Genomic DNA, 17,361 nt, shown 5'->3' on the forward strand with positions numbered 1-17,361 from the left:
ACATGATTGTCTAGTCAAAGAAGTTATTTGGCTTTTGCCAGGCATTGTGCGTGATTCAATTTGCTCGTTCAATTTCATCACTCCATAGCGCAGCAAATGTGGTTTTATCCGATTTCCCGAACCGAGGCGGTGCAGCACAAGTGAGACTTCAAGGCAGCAACGCATCATTCTTTCATTCACGGAGAAAGTAAAATGATTTGTAAAGCATCAACGTCATTTCCTTGAGCGGTACTTCCGCCAAAATCCGCCCAAAACAAATGATAGCGTCTACAGCGTAGGTCTTGCCCAGCGTGGGTAAAATGTGCGGCATTGGGAGGTAAAGGGGAGACTTGTGAAGGGACAGTGAAGGGACGACAGGATGAGGAGAGGTGTTGTTGCTGCGTAAATGTGCGCGATATTGAACAGTCAAAACTATTTGTATCAATATGCATGTATCAACTCAATATACAACAGAACAATTATGTCATAGGTATATATGGGGGGGCCTCATATTTGGTCTTGAAACGGGCCTCCAGATTCCTAAGGCCGCCCCTGCTGACTCCATGTGGTGATTTAAAGGTTGGGCATTCATCGATGACAACATGTTCAACAGTCTGGTTTCCCGCATTCACAGAGATCAGTGGCAGACACTCCAATCATATTCAGATAGATTTGAGTCTTAGGTACTCCAAAGCGATGTCTAGAGTAAAAGAAAAAAATTGCACCATCCTATAGTGAGTATAATTGAGGTCCTTTAGGAAGCCTACAACTGCAGTTTTAACCATCTCTCTCTCTCTCTCTCTCTCTCTCTCTCTCTCTCTCTCTCCTCTGCCAGGTTACTATTTTGAGATTCGTTCCATCTGTGCTATAAGGATTAACACCCAGGTGGGTTTGTCTAGGGACTCACATACAGCTGATCCTTATCAGTATCTACAGTCTCTAGTTTTCCTTGTGTTTGTAGCACTGATTCCAGGCAAACATCTAATTCCACATATTTGTGTACCCAATATCCATGCCGCTGTTAGTTGTTTGTTTTGAAGCTCCCGTCTATTTTGTGTGTTGTTAGGAGTACCTTGATGTGCTGGGTCGCCCTATGGTTCTGGCAGGCGGCATTGCCAAGCAGGTTCAATGGACAAATGTCTATCAGGATGCCTTGGTAAGATTATATGATTATACCACTTTTGTACATAAACGAAATTGAAGAAAAACGTGAGGGCAGAAAAGTGATTGACAGGCCGGAATGACTTTTGTGATGATTTGATTGGCTGAGCACGGAATGTGATGTATAATGATAAGAGCGCCCATCACTTCACACAAGTGTGATTTTTATTGTATTAGTGTGTGGCAAAAATATACTATACTGTAGGTGTCATGTTCTGTTGTTATATATTTGGTCTCAGGGTCTTGGGATGGTGGTGACTGGAACTATGCCTGTATTTAATCTCAGCATGGATGGAAACTCACAGGTACTGTACAATATCTGGCTGGATATTCCATGTAAAGGCATCCATGGCAATGGGTCAATTGCTTGTATAACTTTAGCGTAGTTTCGAATAATGATTCATGATTAGCCAAGTTGAACGTGCAACCACTGCAACAGAATACCACAAATTATATAGGATCCCCACCACTACATCCCCCTGTGTGTGTGTGTGTGTGTGTGTGTGTGTGAGGGTGTGTGTGTGTGTGTAGTGGGGAACTCAACCTAAATAATACATATGCAGATCGGCGCAGAGGCAACATTTTCAACAATATATTCATTCAAACATTTTTGTTTGAAAGTTGGGCTATTAAATATACAATCTTTACAAAATAATGTACATTACTGTAGAGGGCCCTATCAAACGAATCAATGTCATTGTGTTGAATGATAGTCTCTGTGCTATTTAGCAAAATATTCATTATTGTTGTTTCAGCAAAACCAGCTAATATTAGGTGTCATGGGAGTTGATGTGCACCTGGATGAGATAAAGCGACTGACACCACGGTACAATGTGAGTACATATCTATAGCAGGGGGTCCTCAAACCTTTTTGAGCTCTGGACCACTAATACATTTCAACTACAACTGTCAGCAACTAAATATTAAACCATTAACATTCATTATTTCATCACTTTTTTCCTGCTTATTTGTTAATAATTATTACTATTATATTTATTTACAATAAAACAAATATTTTTTGATACTTTTAACAACAGTACTATATATACTATATATATATATATATATATATATATATAGTTCCACTGTAGCAGTGTAGATGCAAGCACATATCACCAAAATATCAACTACTTACTCCTGGTTCCTTCTGTCTTACACAGCTCGGAGCCAATGGATACATATTTGCCATTGATCCAAATGGATACCTCCTACTGCATCCTAACCTTCAGCCAAAGGTGGGTGATCTAATATTTAACAACATTCAACCTGTTGTTCCTACTGTATTTTGGGCATGTCATTATGGTACATATTGAAAATAGCTAATCAACAAACTCACAATGCATAGCATCACGGCGTGTTGTGAGTATGTAGATCAAGTATTTCTGGCATTTGACGTATGACATAAAACAGGCCTTAAAAAGGCCTCTTAAGCCCCAATCCCCCTCCGGTGGGGGCAGAGGCTGTCCACCTCATGAACAGCTCTCAGCGGGTAAATGGGGCTGGTCAAGGTCTTAGGTTCCAACTCCGATATTTTTCCCTCCTGGACCCCCTGGGGTTTAATAGGTTTTAAGTGGTTAAGTAAGGGATAATGTCTGGCTATCTGGTCATTGTTGGGACTCTTGGGAGATAATTCACCGACAGTGAATTATATCCCAACAATGACCAGCTAGCCAGACATTATCCCACTTATTACACGGCTACTTACATAAAATAATAAATAGACAGTTGACACAAAAAGGCTATAACATGGGTTTTATTTAGGCTACTGAATTCAGCGATTGACCAATCAGAATCAAGCATTCAACCAAGCTGTAATAAGTAATATTATTGGTACTTATGGGCATTACACAGAATGACTATCTAGCGAAGTTAGGGCCCAGACTGCTGGCCTAGCGATCCGGGCACCTAGGCTCCAATGCAACCTGACAATGCGCTGCGGGTTCGAGTCCCAATCCCCGAAGGCCTTTACTGCGTGTCAAGCCCCACACACACTGTCTGCGAACGCCGCGCGTCAAAACAGCCGCCTCTGTTATTTTCAATGAACCTATCCCACACCTGCGGCGTCCGACGCGTGTTCACGCCTCGCCTGACGCTCCGATACGCCACTGTTCTATTTTCCGCGTCGCTGCCCACCCGGTGTGTGTTGGGCTTCACTCCCCATCACTCTCTCCCCGTTTTAGTTAAATGTCCTTCCTTGTTTTTTCCCCTTAAGATTCTTTAGCTGACATTACTATTGGAAGAAGGACCTGCTTTGTGTAATATTTGGTTTTATTATTTTTGAAAGCCTTTTTATTTTATTTTATTTATGTGTACCTTGTTGTCTATGTCATGTCTGTAAAATCATTGTTGTAAATGTTCCTTTTGTACACAGGACGCCATTGACATGGCAGAAATGGATTTCCCTGAAATAAAGGTTTCAATCAATAAATCAATTAACCAATCAATAAAAAAAATGTGATTCCTTCAGCAATAACAATTATGGCCGTTTGAACTACTATTACTAACAACACTAGTCTTTCTCTTTTACCTATCTTTTCAGTTATAAAAACTATGCAGAATAACAGGATAATATGTTCAAAATGTTGAATTGCTTAATGCTTAATTTACACAGATTTATTATAAAAAATAGATAAAAGGAAATTATTATTGGTGCAAGTAATAATAGTTCATGGAATGATTATAATTCTTGTTGAAACATCATTCAGGGTAACGAAATGTAATTCAGTGTAACACCAGAAAAAAACTATTTTAAATAAAAATACAATAACTTTGTTTTGTTTACTAATAGAGACAAAAACAAATAGTTTTGCATTTTATTCAGTGTAAGGCATCTACATTTTACAGACAATGGGCCCTATTTTTGCCAGTGCCTTACCCATTATCCCTTAACATCTTTGCCTTTTTTACTATTTTGAAAAACATTTTTGAAATGTTCAAATAGCCGATTTACAAGCTCACAAAGCTAGTTGAACAATGATTCTAAATAGTAAAAAAAAGAGGTTTAGGGATTTTAAGGGGTAAGGCATTGATGAAAATAGGGCCCCTGGTGTCTTATAATACCTTTAAAATGCCACACATAGTTTAAAAATGATAATATTATTGTTATCATAGTGTTTATACCACAGTTAAATATAATAGCTTGCAATGCACGATTATAGTGAAATGTTGAAAACTAGTTAAAACAAGGTATAACAAAGCTACTGTCATGAAACCTTTGTTACGCTGAATGACAAACGTGTTACACTGAATGATGGAACCACTCGCAAACATATTTAGCCTGCCGGGCAATTCCTTGGCCACCTATATCAAGTAATTACCTTGACCCTTACTTTTCCATGTAATACATATATATATAAATAAAATAATAGCATACAAAAAATAATCTGTCTGTTGCACTGATTCATTCACGATTTTGTTCCAACTGTTGGAACAATTATTATGCTTTAAAATGGCTTTTTACCTGTGTTGCACTGAATGATGAAGTACAACATTCCGGACAAAAGTGATTTAAGTTTCAAATACTTTTTAGATAATAGAATAGATCACCCAGTTTTTGTATGTGCTAGTGTGAGCACTAGCACAATTATGCCATTGGTGTTAATTTATTTTTAAGGATGGATTTTTAACATTTAAGAAATACTATTGGCATTACCATTAACACTTTTGCCCGGACTGTTACACTGATTGATATTTTGACACTTTAGAATAATGTTGAATAACAGAATCAAATTAATAGTTAGCAAATTGCAATACAATAGTCAATGTATATTTATACATGTTATTCTTTTTTTTGTATGGCCTTCGGACAACAAATTTGCACGGCTCGTCTTTGACTTATAGGCCTATATAAAATTGTACATGGTGGATAAAAATGTCATCATGTTATGTGTGTTTTTTTGTTTGTTTTTTAGCTTGATGACCTTCCAGAGCCTATAACATTGGACTTTCTGGATGCAGAGGTAGAAGACAGCAATAAAGAGGAGGTAGGTGCTTAGTGCATTATGGTAATGGTGCACTTCTGTTTGCAAAGCCTTCTGCCGATTAGATGTATTATTTGTGGGTCAATGAATAGCATCTGCTTAGATTCACTCCACATGCAGTTACAACGGAGGTCGATTCTATGTATGTTGGACTACATAATCAACTTTTTTTTTTACATTTTAGATTCGTCGACAGATGATTGACGGAAGACCAGGTGAAATGCAGATTAAAACACTTCTTAAATCAATTGATGAGGTAAGTTGTTTAAATCATTATAATTAATTAATGTATTCATTTCAAAGACACCGTGAAGTATGGTACCATTCAGTGGGTTGGGCTTTTAAATGGATAACTTTGAAGTGGTATGGAATGTTTCCTTTTTTGCAGCAATACATTGATGAGGCATATAGAGGTTACACCTGGACACCTATCAATGGTACAGATTATAGGTGAGGAGTTGGCCATCTGAAATGAAAAATGAGTATGTTGAAGCAGATCCAATTTGAGTAGGATTCAAAGATTGAGTTTTTGTTCTCATTTTTTTTCCATTTCGTACCTACAGCCTTGGATTGGTATTGCCTCCCTACAATGAATACTACATCCAGGCAGACCTGAGCGATGTGATGCTGCAGCTTCAATGTGAGTGTCTAGCCATTAGACTAGACACACAGATTTAATATGTCACTGTCAGGCTGAAACTTGTCCAAAACACAAACCTTTCCGGAAATTGATCCAATAGTTATTTTTTTACACTTGTCTTTTGTTAAATATTTATCAAACAAAAGTAGTGCATGCATATTCTAATCTAAAGTAAAGTGAAAGGGCCTTTCTGTGTGGAGTTTGCATGTTCTCCCCGTGTCCCCTAGGGTAGGTTACCCTCACAAAATACATGCAGTAATCCTGGTCACTAAACTGCCTCCCCCTGGCCAGCCGGGGCGCCTGATGGAGGGGAAAAGAACTGGTTGGAAAAACGTGTTCCTTCCACGCGCTACGTCCAACCAGGGAAACTCCCCCCCTGTCAGGTGTAAATTTAGCAACTTGGACACTCAGGCATGAAATAAGCATGAGTTCAAGTCCGTTGCTCTCCCCTTGTCCCCCATATACAGTATGGGGACTAGTTTGGAGGAGGGTGTGTAGAGCCCAGGATCACATTAGATGATTGACACATGGGTGAAAAATGGGTTACAAAATCGTGGGATAAAAAATATATTAAAAAAGAATAAAGTAAAGTGATGGTGCTGGACAAACAGCAGATCAACAGTGAAAATAATTAAATTTGCTCACTTTCTCTCAGCTCCACTTTTTCTTTATTATGACAATGCTCCACATGTCCCAGACTCTTATCCCTTCTGGCTTCCAAACTGGAACAAAATCCCCATCGCAGAATCACTCCCAATTTACGAGAGACTCATCTCTTCAGACTCCACTTTAGCCCGTAGCACTTCTTGCCCTAGCACTTGCCCTAGCCTTGATGACCATGCATCTTATGTAAGCTGATGATGCTTCTTCATGCATTTGATGTATTACCTTCAGTTTACTTTACACAAGTTTAGTTTACTGTAAATCGCTCTAGATTAAGAGCGTCTGCTAAATGCCTAAATTGTCAATAGTATTGCTGCTTCCAACATTTCAAATGTGGAAAGCAGCAATACAAAAGTGGAACTGAGAGCTGGTATGTAGACTTAAAATTGCCTATTGGGTAATGCGGTCGGTCGGCCAGTCAATCGGTCAGTTTATTGAGGAATATAGAGTGCAGTGGTGAGCTGGTATATCGGCTATTTCAGTACTTTTGCATTACACTAAGAAAGTATAAAATTGTCTGTCTGTCTGTCTGTCTGTCTGTCTGTCTGTCTGTCTGTCTGTCTGTCTGTCTGTCTGTCTGTCTGTCTGTCTGTCTGTCTGTCTGTCTGTGTCTCTCTCTCTCTCTCTTTTCAGATTTGCAGTCTTTACTGCCCAGCTCCTTTGAGTCATCAGGACATGTGTTTCTGGCTCCTAGGTGAACACCCTGCCACCACACACTATGTATCTCTGCTTTTATATTTGCCTGAATGTCCAAAGGAAGAAGAAAAAATGCAATCTGTTCTTCCTGTATAGGGAATATTGCAAGCGTCTACAACTTTCCGACAACAACACACAGTTTTTGGAGAACTTCCTTTCACTAATGGTGGATATAACACCGGAATCTGAAGACTGTGAGTTCATGATATGTGTCAATTGTTTGTTGTGTATCACAATATCTGATAATCATATGCTGGATGGTCACTTTATCTGCTTGTTTGTGTTTCAGGTGACCAAGGCCTCATTCACAACCTGATATTGGATTCTGGCATCATTGGGCAGCTTGCTTCTAGAGTATGGAAGAGCAAGGATCTCAATTCGTGAGTAACATTCAGGATACAGGCGATAGTGTATAGCAGGGGTTTTCAACAGATTTTGACCCAGGGACCACCATCCTGACTAAGAGCAACCTGGGGACCACCACTACTGTGCGTGGCGGGTCCATCATAGACCCACCCCACACAATAGTGGTGGGGGGTTCATGCACCACAGGGAGCTGGAGAAAATAGCTATAATATCAATATAATATCTAATAAAAAAATACAGTGATTTGGTTTGAATATGATGGAATATGATTAAGGATTACTGTGATTTCTTAAAGGGACATTTCACCTCTGGAAGAAACTGCAGTCACTCAATGTTAATAGTATTTGTAGTAAATAACAGTAGCACAATTTGAAATTTGCACCCTATAGCCAGAAAGTGTGTTTGACTGGATTGTTGAATTACTACAATGACCATAATGCTTTAGTGCACTACCCCTCCTTGTGGAGAGGGGGGGTTGCATGGACTGGAGGTGTGACTTTCTCCTCCAAGTTCTGACGAAGGGGGAAGAAAGAAGGCTGATGGAACTCTTGTGGGCGGTCTGTGGGTTTGTCTGACTGAGACAACATGTAGTCCAGGAAGGAAGTGAGACCAATGTCTGACGCATCATCAGACATTGGTCATCAGGCATCAAAATACTAAAATATCAAAAAACACATTTTGCACATAAAAACCCAAGGAAAGTGTTTCTTGTTTCCTAGACATCAATAAAATAAGATCTGGTATCAAAAGGGGCCCTGGTATCAAGTTGACGTAAGATGTATACTGACTTAAAGTTTCTGTGTTGCAGATATGGATTCCTGGCTGTGTTTGCCTCTACAGATGGTGGAGTAACGCGGGTTTTTCCCAACATGTAAGTAAGGCTGTACAGGGCCTCAAAATTGACCACACTGTCATGGCGGCTATATTGCTCTTAGGTCTAGTTTATTTTGGTAGGGCAGTGGTTTGATGATAGTCTCTGTGCTTTTACCTAAAGTCTGTATAATTATTCGTCTATTTTGCAGGGCCGCTGAAACATGGGAGGAGGACCCTGAACCTTACAATTCCAACTACTACAGACGAAGCTTAGATAATAAAGGCTATATGTTCAGAGCTCCACCTAGGACCTGTGAGTAACAAACTGTGCAAAGGCATTTTATGTTTTAGTTATGGGGGACACCTTTACATAATTATAAGTAGGGCTGGGCAAAATCAAACATGGGGACACCTTTACATCATTATAAAAAGGACTGGGAAGAATATTTTTGACCAAATATCTCGATATTGTGTCGATAATATTGTATTGTGATACTGTGAGTGAGTGCTGCTACGGTGAACTAGCTACTCTGACAATGGTTACAATGAATTGGTTATTGCAAAACCCTAGTTTTTTAAATGTTTCAAAAGTAACAGATTTGCAAGCTCACAATGCATCACGATATTTAAAGTCCCAGATTAATGAGATGCTATAGTCTCATATCATGATATCAATTTAATATCAATTACATTGATATCATATCATATAATACAGTATCATATCATATTGCCCAGCCCTAATTATAAGAGTTAATTAACTGGTCATTATCCTCTTGATAAAGTATTTTGTGTGCTATTTAAAGAATAATTATATTGTCTGGGGTCAAAATGGTATAGGCATACATAATTCTAAGAGAATACTGAGAGTATTCTCACCATGCATTCTCTTTTTAACTACACCCCTATAAGCAGCCATGGACGACCCTGTGGGCTTAGAGAATGGCACCATTGGGGTTCTGGTTAGTTCATCTGTTGAAGTTAATTTAGGAGGCAAGCTTCTCAAGCCAGCAGGTATGTGACACTTTCATATTCATATCATAATTTACCTTATGGGATTGTTACCTTTTTAAAGTGTTAGACTACCTTGTCCTCTTACATGTTCCCAATGATCTGCTTCTCAATCTTTTCACATTTATTCCCTGTAATTTGACCTATCACTGATTAGTTGTGGGAGTAAAGCTGGATTTGGAAGCTTGGGTGGACAAGTTTAAGATCTTGGCCAGCAATGTGTCAGATAGCCGTCAAGGCTCACAAAAGGTAATATGAATTCACCACCATGTATGAGTGATCACTGATTGCATAGATTATACTTGTTTGGGTCACAATGTTATTTTTCTTAACCCCTAACAGTGTGGGCCATCAAGAAGTTGTGAAATGGACTGTGAAGCAAACACTGATGTAAGAATATTTCTTCTTTGACATGACCATAACTATGTAAACTAACATTCATAGAGGCATGTTAGCACAAGTAAGACGAGCAAACGCGGGAAGCGAACGCAGCTCGTAAATGGCAATAACAACAATTAGAATAAATTACATACTTTTTTAAGGTTTTCTTTTTAAAGTTCTCTTTTTTGTGTTTTTTTAAGATTTTATTTTTAAGTTAAGTTTTTTTAAGTTAAGTGTTAAGTTTTTTTTTTTAAGTTAAGTTGTGTGTGTGTGTGTGTGTGTGTGTGTGTGTGTGTGTGTGTGTGTGTGTGTGTGTGTGTGTGTGTGTGTGTGTGTGTGTGTGTGTGTGTGTGTGTGTGTGTGTGTGTGTGTGTGTGTGTGTGTGTGTGTGTGTGTGTGTGTGTGTGTGTGTGTGTGTGTGTGTGTGTGTGTGTGTGTGTGTGTGTGTGTGTGTGTGTGTGTGTGTGTGTGTGTGTGTGTGTGTGTGTGTGTGTGTGTGTGTGTGTGTGTGTGTGTGTGTGTGTGTGTGTGCGTGTGTGTTTTGTGTGCTACAGCTGCGCCCTCTGGTGGCGGGCGGGTGGTGTAACAGCGGGACAGACAGACACACACACACACACACACACACACACAGACATGATCTGCAGGGTCTCATAGTTAGTGCTCAGTGCGTTCGCAATCACTGCGTTCGCAATCACTGCGTTCGCAAATACATAAATACTCCAGGCGGTGTAAAACCTGTCAACACCAGCATGACTTGGCTTAAGGTTGGCTTTTGTCAAACATATTTTTGTGTAAACCCATGATTTTGTTCACAGACACACAATTACAATGCCCTATGTATTGCTAGAGGAAGGGAAGAATTTGTATAGTTACATTTGTCTGTGTATCGCCGGGGAGAAGCACAGACCTCTGTGTATACTCTACTGAGGGGCATATACAGCATAGTCCCGCTGGGATTTCCCAAACAGTGTGGAGAGGGAGTTGGCTGACAACATGGCAGGTTCAGCTGTCCCTCATCCTTGGTACGCAAGTAATCTGTGAACTGTGCCGAATCCTGGTTGCCGTTTTCCACTCTAACCTTTTGGTGCCTTAACTTTTTGCCTAAACTGGTGGCCGATTTTAGTCCACCACACGTTTGATATAGTGATTTCCTTGTGTGTGGTAACTCACAGAGTTGAGCACATGGTATGCACTGTACCTTGCACTGATTGGTCAGCCAGCAATATCAGCGTATTACCCTCTGAGACCTTTTATCACTCAAAGACTGTACTTGATATGATCTGAGGTCTGTACTCTGTACTATGAAACAGGATTTGGGGTTAGTGCGCTGAATTCAGGTTTAATCCTGGGTTTTCAGGGATAAAACCGTGGTTCACTTCTTACAGCGGTGCACACTTCTGTCTCACCATGGGAACTTATACAGCACACCTAACATAACCTGCTAACCAATCATGTAGAAATGCACCACCTATGGACCAGTCAGTTAACTTGGAAAATTGTATCACGGAAATCGTGTGGAGTGCATGGATCATGAGTGTGTAAGGGGGCAAGAATGTCCAGAGACAGGCAAACCCCTTTGGCTTTCCCTGATAATAATTGAGAGGTATACATATTCTCGTTGGAGGGGGTTATCTGTGTCAGCTTATCAGAGTAATATCGGAGTCATTTCATTGTGCTTTTGTATTTATCATCATAGGCCGCTTACAATCTAAAGTGCTTTTACGGTCTAATATAATTATTAACGGAATACACAAATGTAATTATAGTCAGATCTACTTGTGCAGTGATATTATAAGCCTATTATGAGCCTCCGCATTCACACAGTCCTAGATTTATTTTTGCCAGATGGCCTTCCTGCATTTGGCAGCTGCAGCTGTGTTGCTTCTAGCCTCAATTATGTGTGTTTGAATAGTCGTATTTGTCTAATAAGTTTGCTCTTAGTTTGTGAAATATGCTGCTCTGCTGCCAGGAGAAACGATTGGTCATAATGCTGCAAACACCAATCCTTTTGTGAATGCCTTTGATATGATATGATGTGATATGTGATATGTGATATGTGATATGTGATATGTGATATGTGATATATGATATGTGATACATGATATGATATACCCTCATCGTATCATGTCATATCACTGTACACACAACACACACACACAATTATACTGTTGTGCTGTGCTGTGCTGTGCTGTGCTGTGTGTGTGTGTGTGTGTGTGTGTGTGTGTGTGTGTGTGTGTGTGTGTGTGTGTGTGTGTGTGTGTGTGTGTGTGTGTGTGTGTGTGTGTGAGAGTAGTAGTGTTGTGTTGTTAACTATGTAATGTTGTCTGTAGGACCTACTCTGCTATCTATTGGATGATGGTGGGTTCCTGGTTATGTCCAACCAGAGGGATCACTGGAAGAAGGTAAGCATGTGTTTGTTGTAACTGAACTTCCAAGCTAACACAGCATACAGAACAGTACAGTAGATAGATACTGTATCGTGCATCGAACACAAGTGGAGAGGGAACCAAAAAGTGGAAAGGAGATGAAAAACCCATCAAGTTGTTACAGTACTTGAAGGAGCACTTCACCCATTTTCAACGTTATCTTTATATGGCTGCAGTCGTGAACGTTCACTAATGCATGTACAGTATTGTACACATTCAACAAACCACTGACTTTATTCATTTGATTTTTCACAGGTGGGCCTATTCTTTGGTGATGTGGACCCCTACCTGATGCACGCACTCTACAATAGCTCCATCTATGTCCGTCGTCAGTCCTTCCAGTACCAGTCTGCATGTGAACCAGTCAGCAGCAGTCACACTGGTGCAGCTCCAAGAGGCATCTTTGTGGTGAGAGGCAGGGAGGCCAGAGAGAATGATAATGGAACCTCTATGGTTTAAGCAGAGAAAAATAAATACACGCTCACTCAAGGCTCACACACTGAGGGCTCCAATGCAACAAATGCTTTACTGCAAAAGAAAACAAACAAAAAACAGGAAGTGATGAGTCTGAGGAAGAGCTTTGAGCTCGAAACTTCACACCTTTTTTTGTGTGCAATAAAGCATCTGTCGCATTGGAGCCCTCGGTGTGCAAGCATTTATTTAATATACTCTGCTTACTGTTCATCGCTCAACACCTGCCCAAGCTTGGGTTAGGGACGTGCATGTCGTTTCCCTTTTTTTTTTTAATGTGACCTTCTGTTTTTAAGGAATTCGCTTATTTGAATAATTTCTCTAACTGCTAATCTCTTTTCTATTGATCATCATGGTGTCTCTAGCCATCAGTTGCTGACATCTTAAGTTTGGCGTGGTGGTCCTCAGCAGTGGCATGGTGAGTTTACTCCAAATACACACAATGTTAAGTGCAAGTGCACTTTCGTTTCCAGACTGTAAGGGAAATTTAAGATGTGATGCCAGGATGGCAACTTTGCCAGTGCTTGGCACCTGGAAATACAAACTGGAGATTTATTGAGTTTGATGTTACTGCAGTGTGTTGACATAATGATAATGTGACATACTGTATTGAATCCAGAGTGTACTTCACTTTCTCACAAGCTGTAATTTTCTCACTTTTTCAGGTCTGTAATGCAGCAGTTATTTTATGGAATGGCTTATAACACCTGGTTCTTCTCAGGTTGGTTCCTATATAATGACAAACAAAATACGTACAATTGTACATGATTGCATAAATGTATGGATACAGCCTGTACTAAAATATGCTAAAATATGCACTCATATTATGAGGAGTACTAAGAAAATGAGTGTTGAGATGTGGCTGAGAATATAATCATATGATAAATTGAGAATGAAAAATCACATTTAGTCATATTTGGATGAAAAATGTTGATCAAAACTGTTACATTAGGAAATGGAAAAACGGACCAGTGGGTTTTTTAGTCGCAAGCTTAGAGGTTATGTGCATGACATCATCATCATACCTGGAAGTTATACGGGAACACCTATTGAGTTGCAAAAAACAACTTTCTGGCCTTGACAGCACCCCATACAATCAAACAGAAAAGTCCTATCCGATTGCATTAAACAACGTTTAACGTTGTTTAATGCAATTTGCCTCCTCTTACTTTGCCACTCGATTTGCCACTCACTTTATGCATGCATGCAAACTGATTTAACCACTTGGACATTTTTGTCATGTCTTTTCATTATTGTATAAAATAAATATGTAAGTAAATGCGTTATTTTCAAGAATTGTGAAAATAGCTGATCTATAAGCTTACAACGTGTTGCACCATGCATGATATGATGAGATTGTTGCTATTTTTGTGACACATCGTAAAAGGTGACAATAATTGAAGATACTAGTTTCTGTGTAACAGCGATGTACAAAATGCCTTACTTACCGGTACTTAGACTACTTATTAACCTAGGTTTCCTACTTGTGTTGCAGGTGATGCATTAGTAGAAGGGTTTGAAACTAGGGAAAGCAGCTGTGTGACCATTCAAAGCCAGTTCTATTTTACCAACACCACTAACTCATACAATGTGCTGCAAGACTGTGGAAACTGCTCAAGGTGTGTTCTTACACCATGAACAAAATAGGTTTTCAGTGTTTGTTTGCTTCTCCAACCTCTGCAACTTTTCATGTTTAATGCTCACTCGACCTGTTTGCCATCATAGGTTGTTTCATGCGAAGAGGATTGAGAATACAAACCTTCTCTTTGTGGTTGCTGAGACGTTGCCCTGCAGCTCCTGTGAGATAGAGAGACTGACCCAAGTCAGGACAGAGTGTATCCTTTACCATACCCTTTTCATGCCAAGGACCCCCAATCCATCTTTAAAAATGACAAGATTGGTCTAAAACAATATTCCACATTTCCCAGCTTGTACAGTAGATCAGATATTTTCAAATATCTAGCTGATGTGTAAAGGGTTAAACTTATTTTGATAATATATTATTTAATTTGGGGGACCGAACATTGCTGTGCATTTTTTACTACCCGTGCAAATGACATGAATTTCAGGCAGAATGAGAATCTCCCTTAACTCCCGCAAACAGTTCAGGAGGAAAATCCATGTGAAGTGCTGAGCAATGCACGATACCGTAAAGGCCCAGCTACCTGCTTTGACTACAGTTCCTGGGTAAAAGAATATCAATTGCTACCATTGCAACAATCTCTTTTGATCGGGCACATTACATGAATGTTGCAGTTGTTTGTGCCATTCAGGTCGGTTTTGCCTACTGTATATTCTTATTGCAGGAGAACTCATCTGAATGCGGACAGGCCCATTCCTTGAAGTCCTCCATAGGGATTCTTCTCTTCATCCAGTTTGTTCTGATGCTAGTTTCTCTCTGACCGTAACTGAGGCCCTCGCACTCCTGACACTTAATCTAATTTTCTTGCCATAGTCTTTCAAGTCAGCATTTCTTTTCCGCCAGAAGAATGACTAATGATTTTTATTTATTTATCATATTTCTTATAGCTAGCAGACACTACGAGATTTGAGCTAGATGCATTCTTAAACAGGATGCCCAACACAAATGTAGAGCATTAAGGACAAGATCTTAAGGCTTTCTTTGAGTAACCTTACCTAATGTAGAAAATATGTCTGGGATGTCTAGCTCATGAAACGTTCTATAGTGTGTTGCCACCAGCAGTAATCATATTTTAAGATTTCATGAGAGTATCTATTCATACAAAATCTCCATCATAATCCACTCCTTTGTCTATTAGTTAGTAAATGGAGTAGCCTACTTTAGTAAATGTGTATTTCATTGAAATGCTTCCACTGACATTTACAGTATGAACTTGAGGTGCTTCAACAAGTCAAACAGATAAATGAAATGAACAGGCCAAAACTCATCAAACTTTACACTGATTTGTTTAATACATACAGTTATGTGCTCAATTACATACACATTGAAGTACATACTACTTTGCATGAAGTTGTTCTTCAATAGCGCAACAATGCTACGGTTATTGGAAGGTTTTTATACTATTGGTAACTAGAGATTGATTACATGGATTGATGATGAGAAAATACTCCAAGTGGTTTACATACAATGTGATCTATTCCGCTTAATAACACACAAATTAGCTGAAGTTAAAGCCTGATTTTTACTTCGAGTAGTTGCATACCGGTGTCAAAAATGACCAATAGCTCATAATGCATCACGGACAGTGCACTGCCTTGTGAGATTGTTGGTCTGCAATTAGTGGTGTCAATGCACAACCAAGTATAAATCAGTCATCATGTGTAGTCATATGTAAATGTACCAGTATTACATGTGTTATGTAATTTGGCAGATTGGTGGTGAGCTTTTAGTCCCATTTTGTAACTTATATTGCCACTATTTGTCAAGTCATGCACTTATGTATGCTTATGATTGGGGTATGTAGTTTATGAACAGCTTTTGATGTTATCATCATGTGATGATGATAATAGCTTGTTGATAATCCCCTCATTATTTATTTATTTAAGGTGGGAGATCATTTACATGTTTTGTGTGCATATATGAGTTCATGAATAGTTAAACCTAAATATCAGCTGTTCCAGAGATCCCATTGAAATCTGTCCCGGCTTGATTGATTTTCATCTTGAGAACAGACTAAATGTTATCTGAATTCATTCATATATACCACAGATTAGAGATTCTGCCACTAAAGAATAGACTCTGTGGCTTTCAAAATAAATGTGAGTAAATGGCTACGCTAGACAGAAGAGAGAACGTCCCAGAGTGCCAGCATATTAGTGGTTGACTGTTCATGATCATATGTGGAGTAATCATATAAAAACATGTTTTACCAAAGTAAAGTCCCTTTCAATTTGATCGACATTATTTGGTTTCAGAGTTAAAGGGGACATGTTAATGACCTTTCTCTCCCCCCCGCCCCAGCCCAGAACACCCTTTGTTTTTCCTTCTTCTTACATATTTGTAAGATGTTTGTTTTCTTCCCTCTGTATGCCTGGTGTTCCACACCCAGTAGTGCCTTGTTGCACTCCAATTGGATGGCAGGAACTTTTTGGATCTTGGATCTGGACACTATTCTTGCAGCCCATGAAAAGACACTGTTGAATTTCAACGTTTGCGATGGTACAACTCTGTATGGACTTATAGATCAGAAACACCATCGGGAAAGATTCTGATTCTCTCTGAAAGGATGAGGGATACAAAATGATATGGCACACTGCACTATTGTGAGATGACACAGTTGAAGTACAGTACCAACTGCCCTCCCCCTCTATTGAGCATGCTCCTATCCTGTTTTATAGAAAGATGAGAGTAAATGTATACTTTATTGTACGACCACGTCCGTCGCCGACAATGACTGCTTTTCAAGTGGTCCGACAAAGTATAAATTAGGCTTAAGGAGGGGCAAAGAGAAAGTACCCCTCAAGTGTCATCTCTACACTGTGGTTCAATCCTGGTTCAAAGCACAGACTCTATCTGTTTTATTTTTTAATTCATTTCATCTGCACTCTGGATTAAAAAAAAGAAAGAAAAAAAAAAGATATATTTGAAGCCTAGCACATACAGAGTTTCCAGAATGATTGACTGAAGTAAGTGAATGTTTATGAATTGTGCAGACAGTAATGCATCTCTGCTGATCCAAGGCATGGGGGGGGGGGGGGGGGGGGGGACATGGTGAAGCAGATTAAAGCTCAACACAGTGTGGAGACCTCAGCACATATTGCTTTTAAAAAAGCATGAATTCAATGGTTCTCAAAG

At 39.5% G+C, this 17,361-nt stretch overlaps 1 protein-coding gene across 1 annotated transcript in view; it reads left to right on the forward strand.

Moving 5' to 3' along the window:
* Nucleotides 1–14,986, forward strand: part of cacna2d2b (calcium channel, voltage-dependent, alpha 2/delta subunit 2b) — a gene marked incomplete at both ends in the record, with an annotated part of 30,774 nt that extends 15,788 nt beyond the window's left edge. The window contains 25 exons of the mRNA XM_083771340.1: nt 815–864; nt 1,046–1,135; nt 1,380–1,442; nt 1,896–1,973; nt 2,301–2,375; nt 5,052–5,123; nt 5,305–5,376; nt 5,509–5,570; nt 5,684–5,760; nt 7,057–7,117; nt 7,216–7,313; nt 7,409–7,499; nt 8,294–8,356; nt 8,508–8,611; nt 9,211–9,309; nt 9,464–9,555; nt 9,649–9,696; nt 12,018–12,089; nt 12,369–12,521; nt 12,950–13,002; nt 13,250–13,305; nt 14,080–14,203; nt 14,310–14,419; nt 14,689–14,771; nt 14,891–14,986. Of these exons, the coding sequence (XP_083627466.1) occupies nt 815–864; nt 1,046–1,135; nt 1,380–1,442; nt 1,896–1,973; nt 2,301–2,375; nt 5,052–5,123; nt 5,305–5,376; nt 5,509–5,570; nt 5,684–5,760; nt 7,057–7,117; nt 7,216–7,313; nt 7,409–7,499; nt 8,294–8,356; nt 8,508–8,611; nt 9,211–9,309; nt 9,464–9,555; nt 9,649–9,696; nt 12,018–12,089; nt 12,369–12,521; nt 12,950–13,002; nt 13,250–13,305; nt 14,080–14,203; nt 14,310–14,419; nt 14,689–14,771; nt 14,891–14,986 (2,042 nt within the window). The remainder of the gene's footprint in view (nt 1–814; nt 865–1,045; nt 1,136–1,379; nt 1,443–1,895; nt 1,974–2,300; nt 2,376–5,051; nt 5,124–5,304; nt 5,377–5,508; nt 5,571–5,683; nt 5,761–7,056; nt 7,118–7,215; nt 7,314–7,408; nt 7,500–8,293; nt 8,357–8,507; nt 8,612–9,210; nt 9,310–9,463; nt 9,556–9,648; nt 9,697–12,017; nt 12,090–12,368; nt 12,522–12,949; nt 13,003–13,249; nt 13,306–14,079; nt 14,204–14,309; nt 14,420–14,688; nt 14,772–14,890) is intronic.
* Between the last annotated feature and the right edge of the window lie 2,375 nt (nt 14,987–17,361).

The sequence above is a fragment of the Protomyctophum parallelum genome (genome assembly GCF_964188405.1).
Source record: "Protomyctophum parallelum genome assembly, chromosome: 8".
Classification (NCBI taxonomy): Eukaryota; Metazoa; Chordata; class Actinopteri; order Myctophiformes; family Myctophidae; genus Protomyctophum; species Protomyctophum parallelum.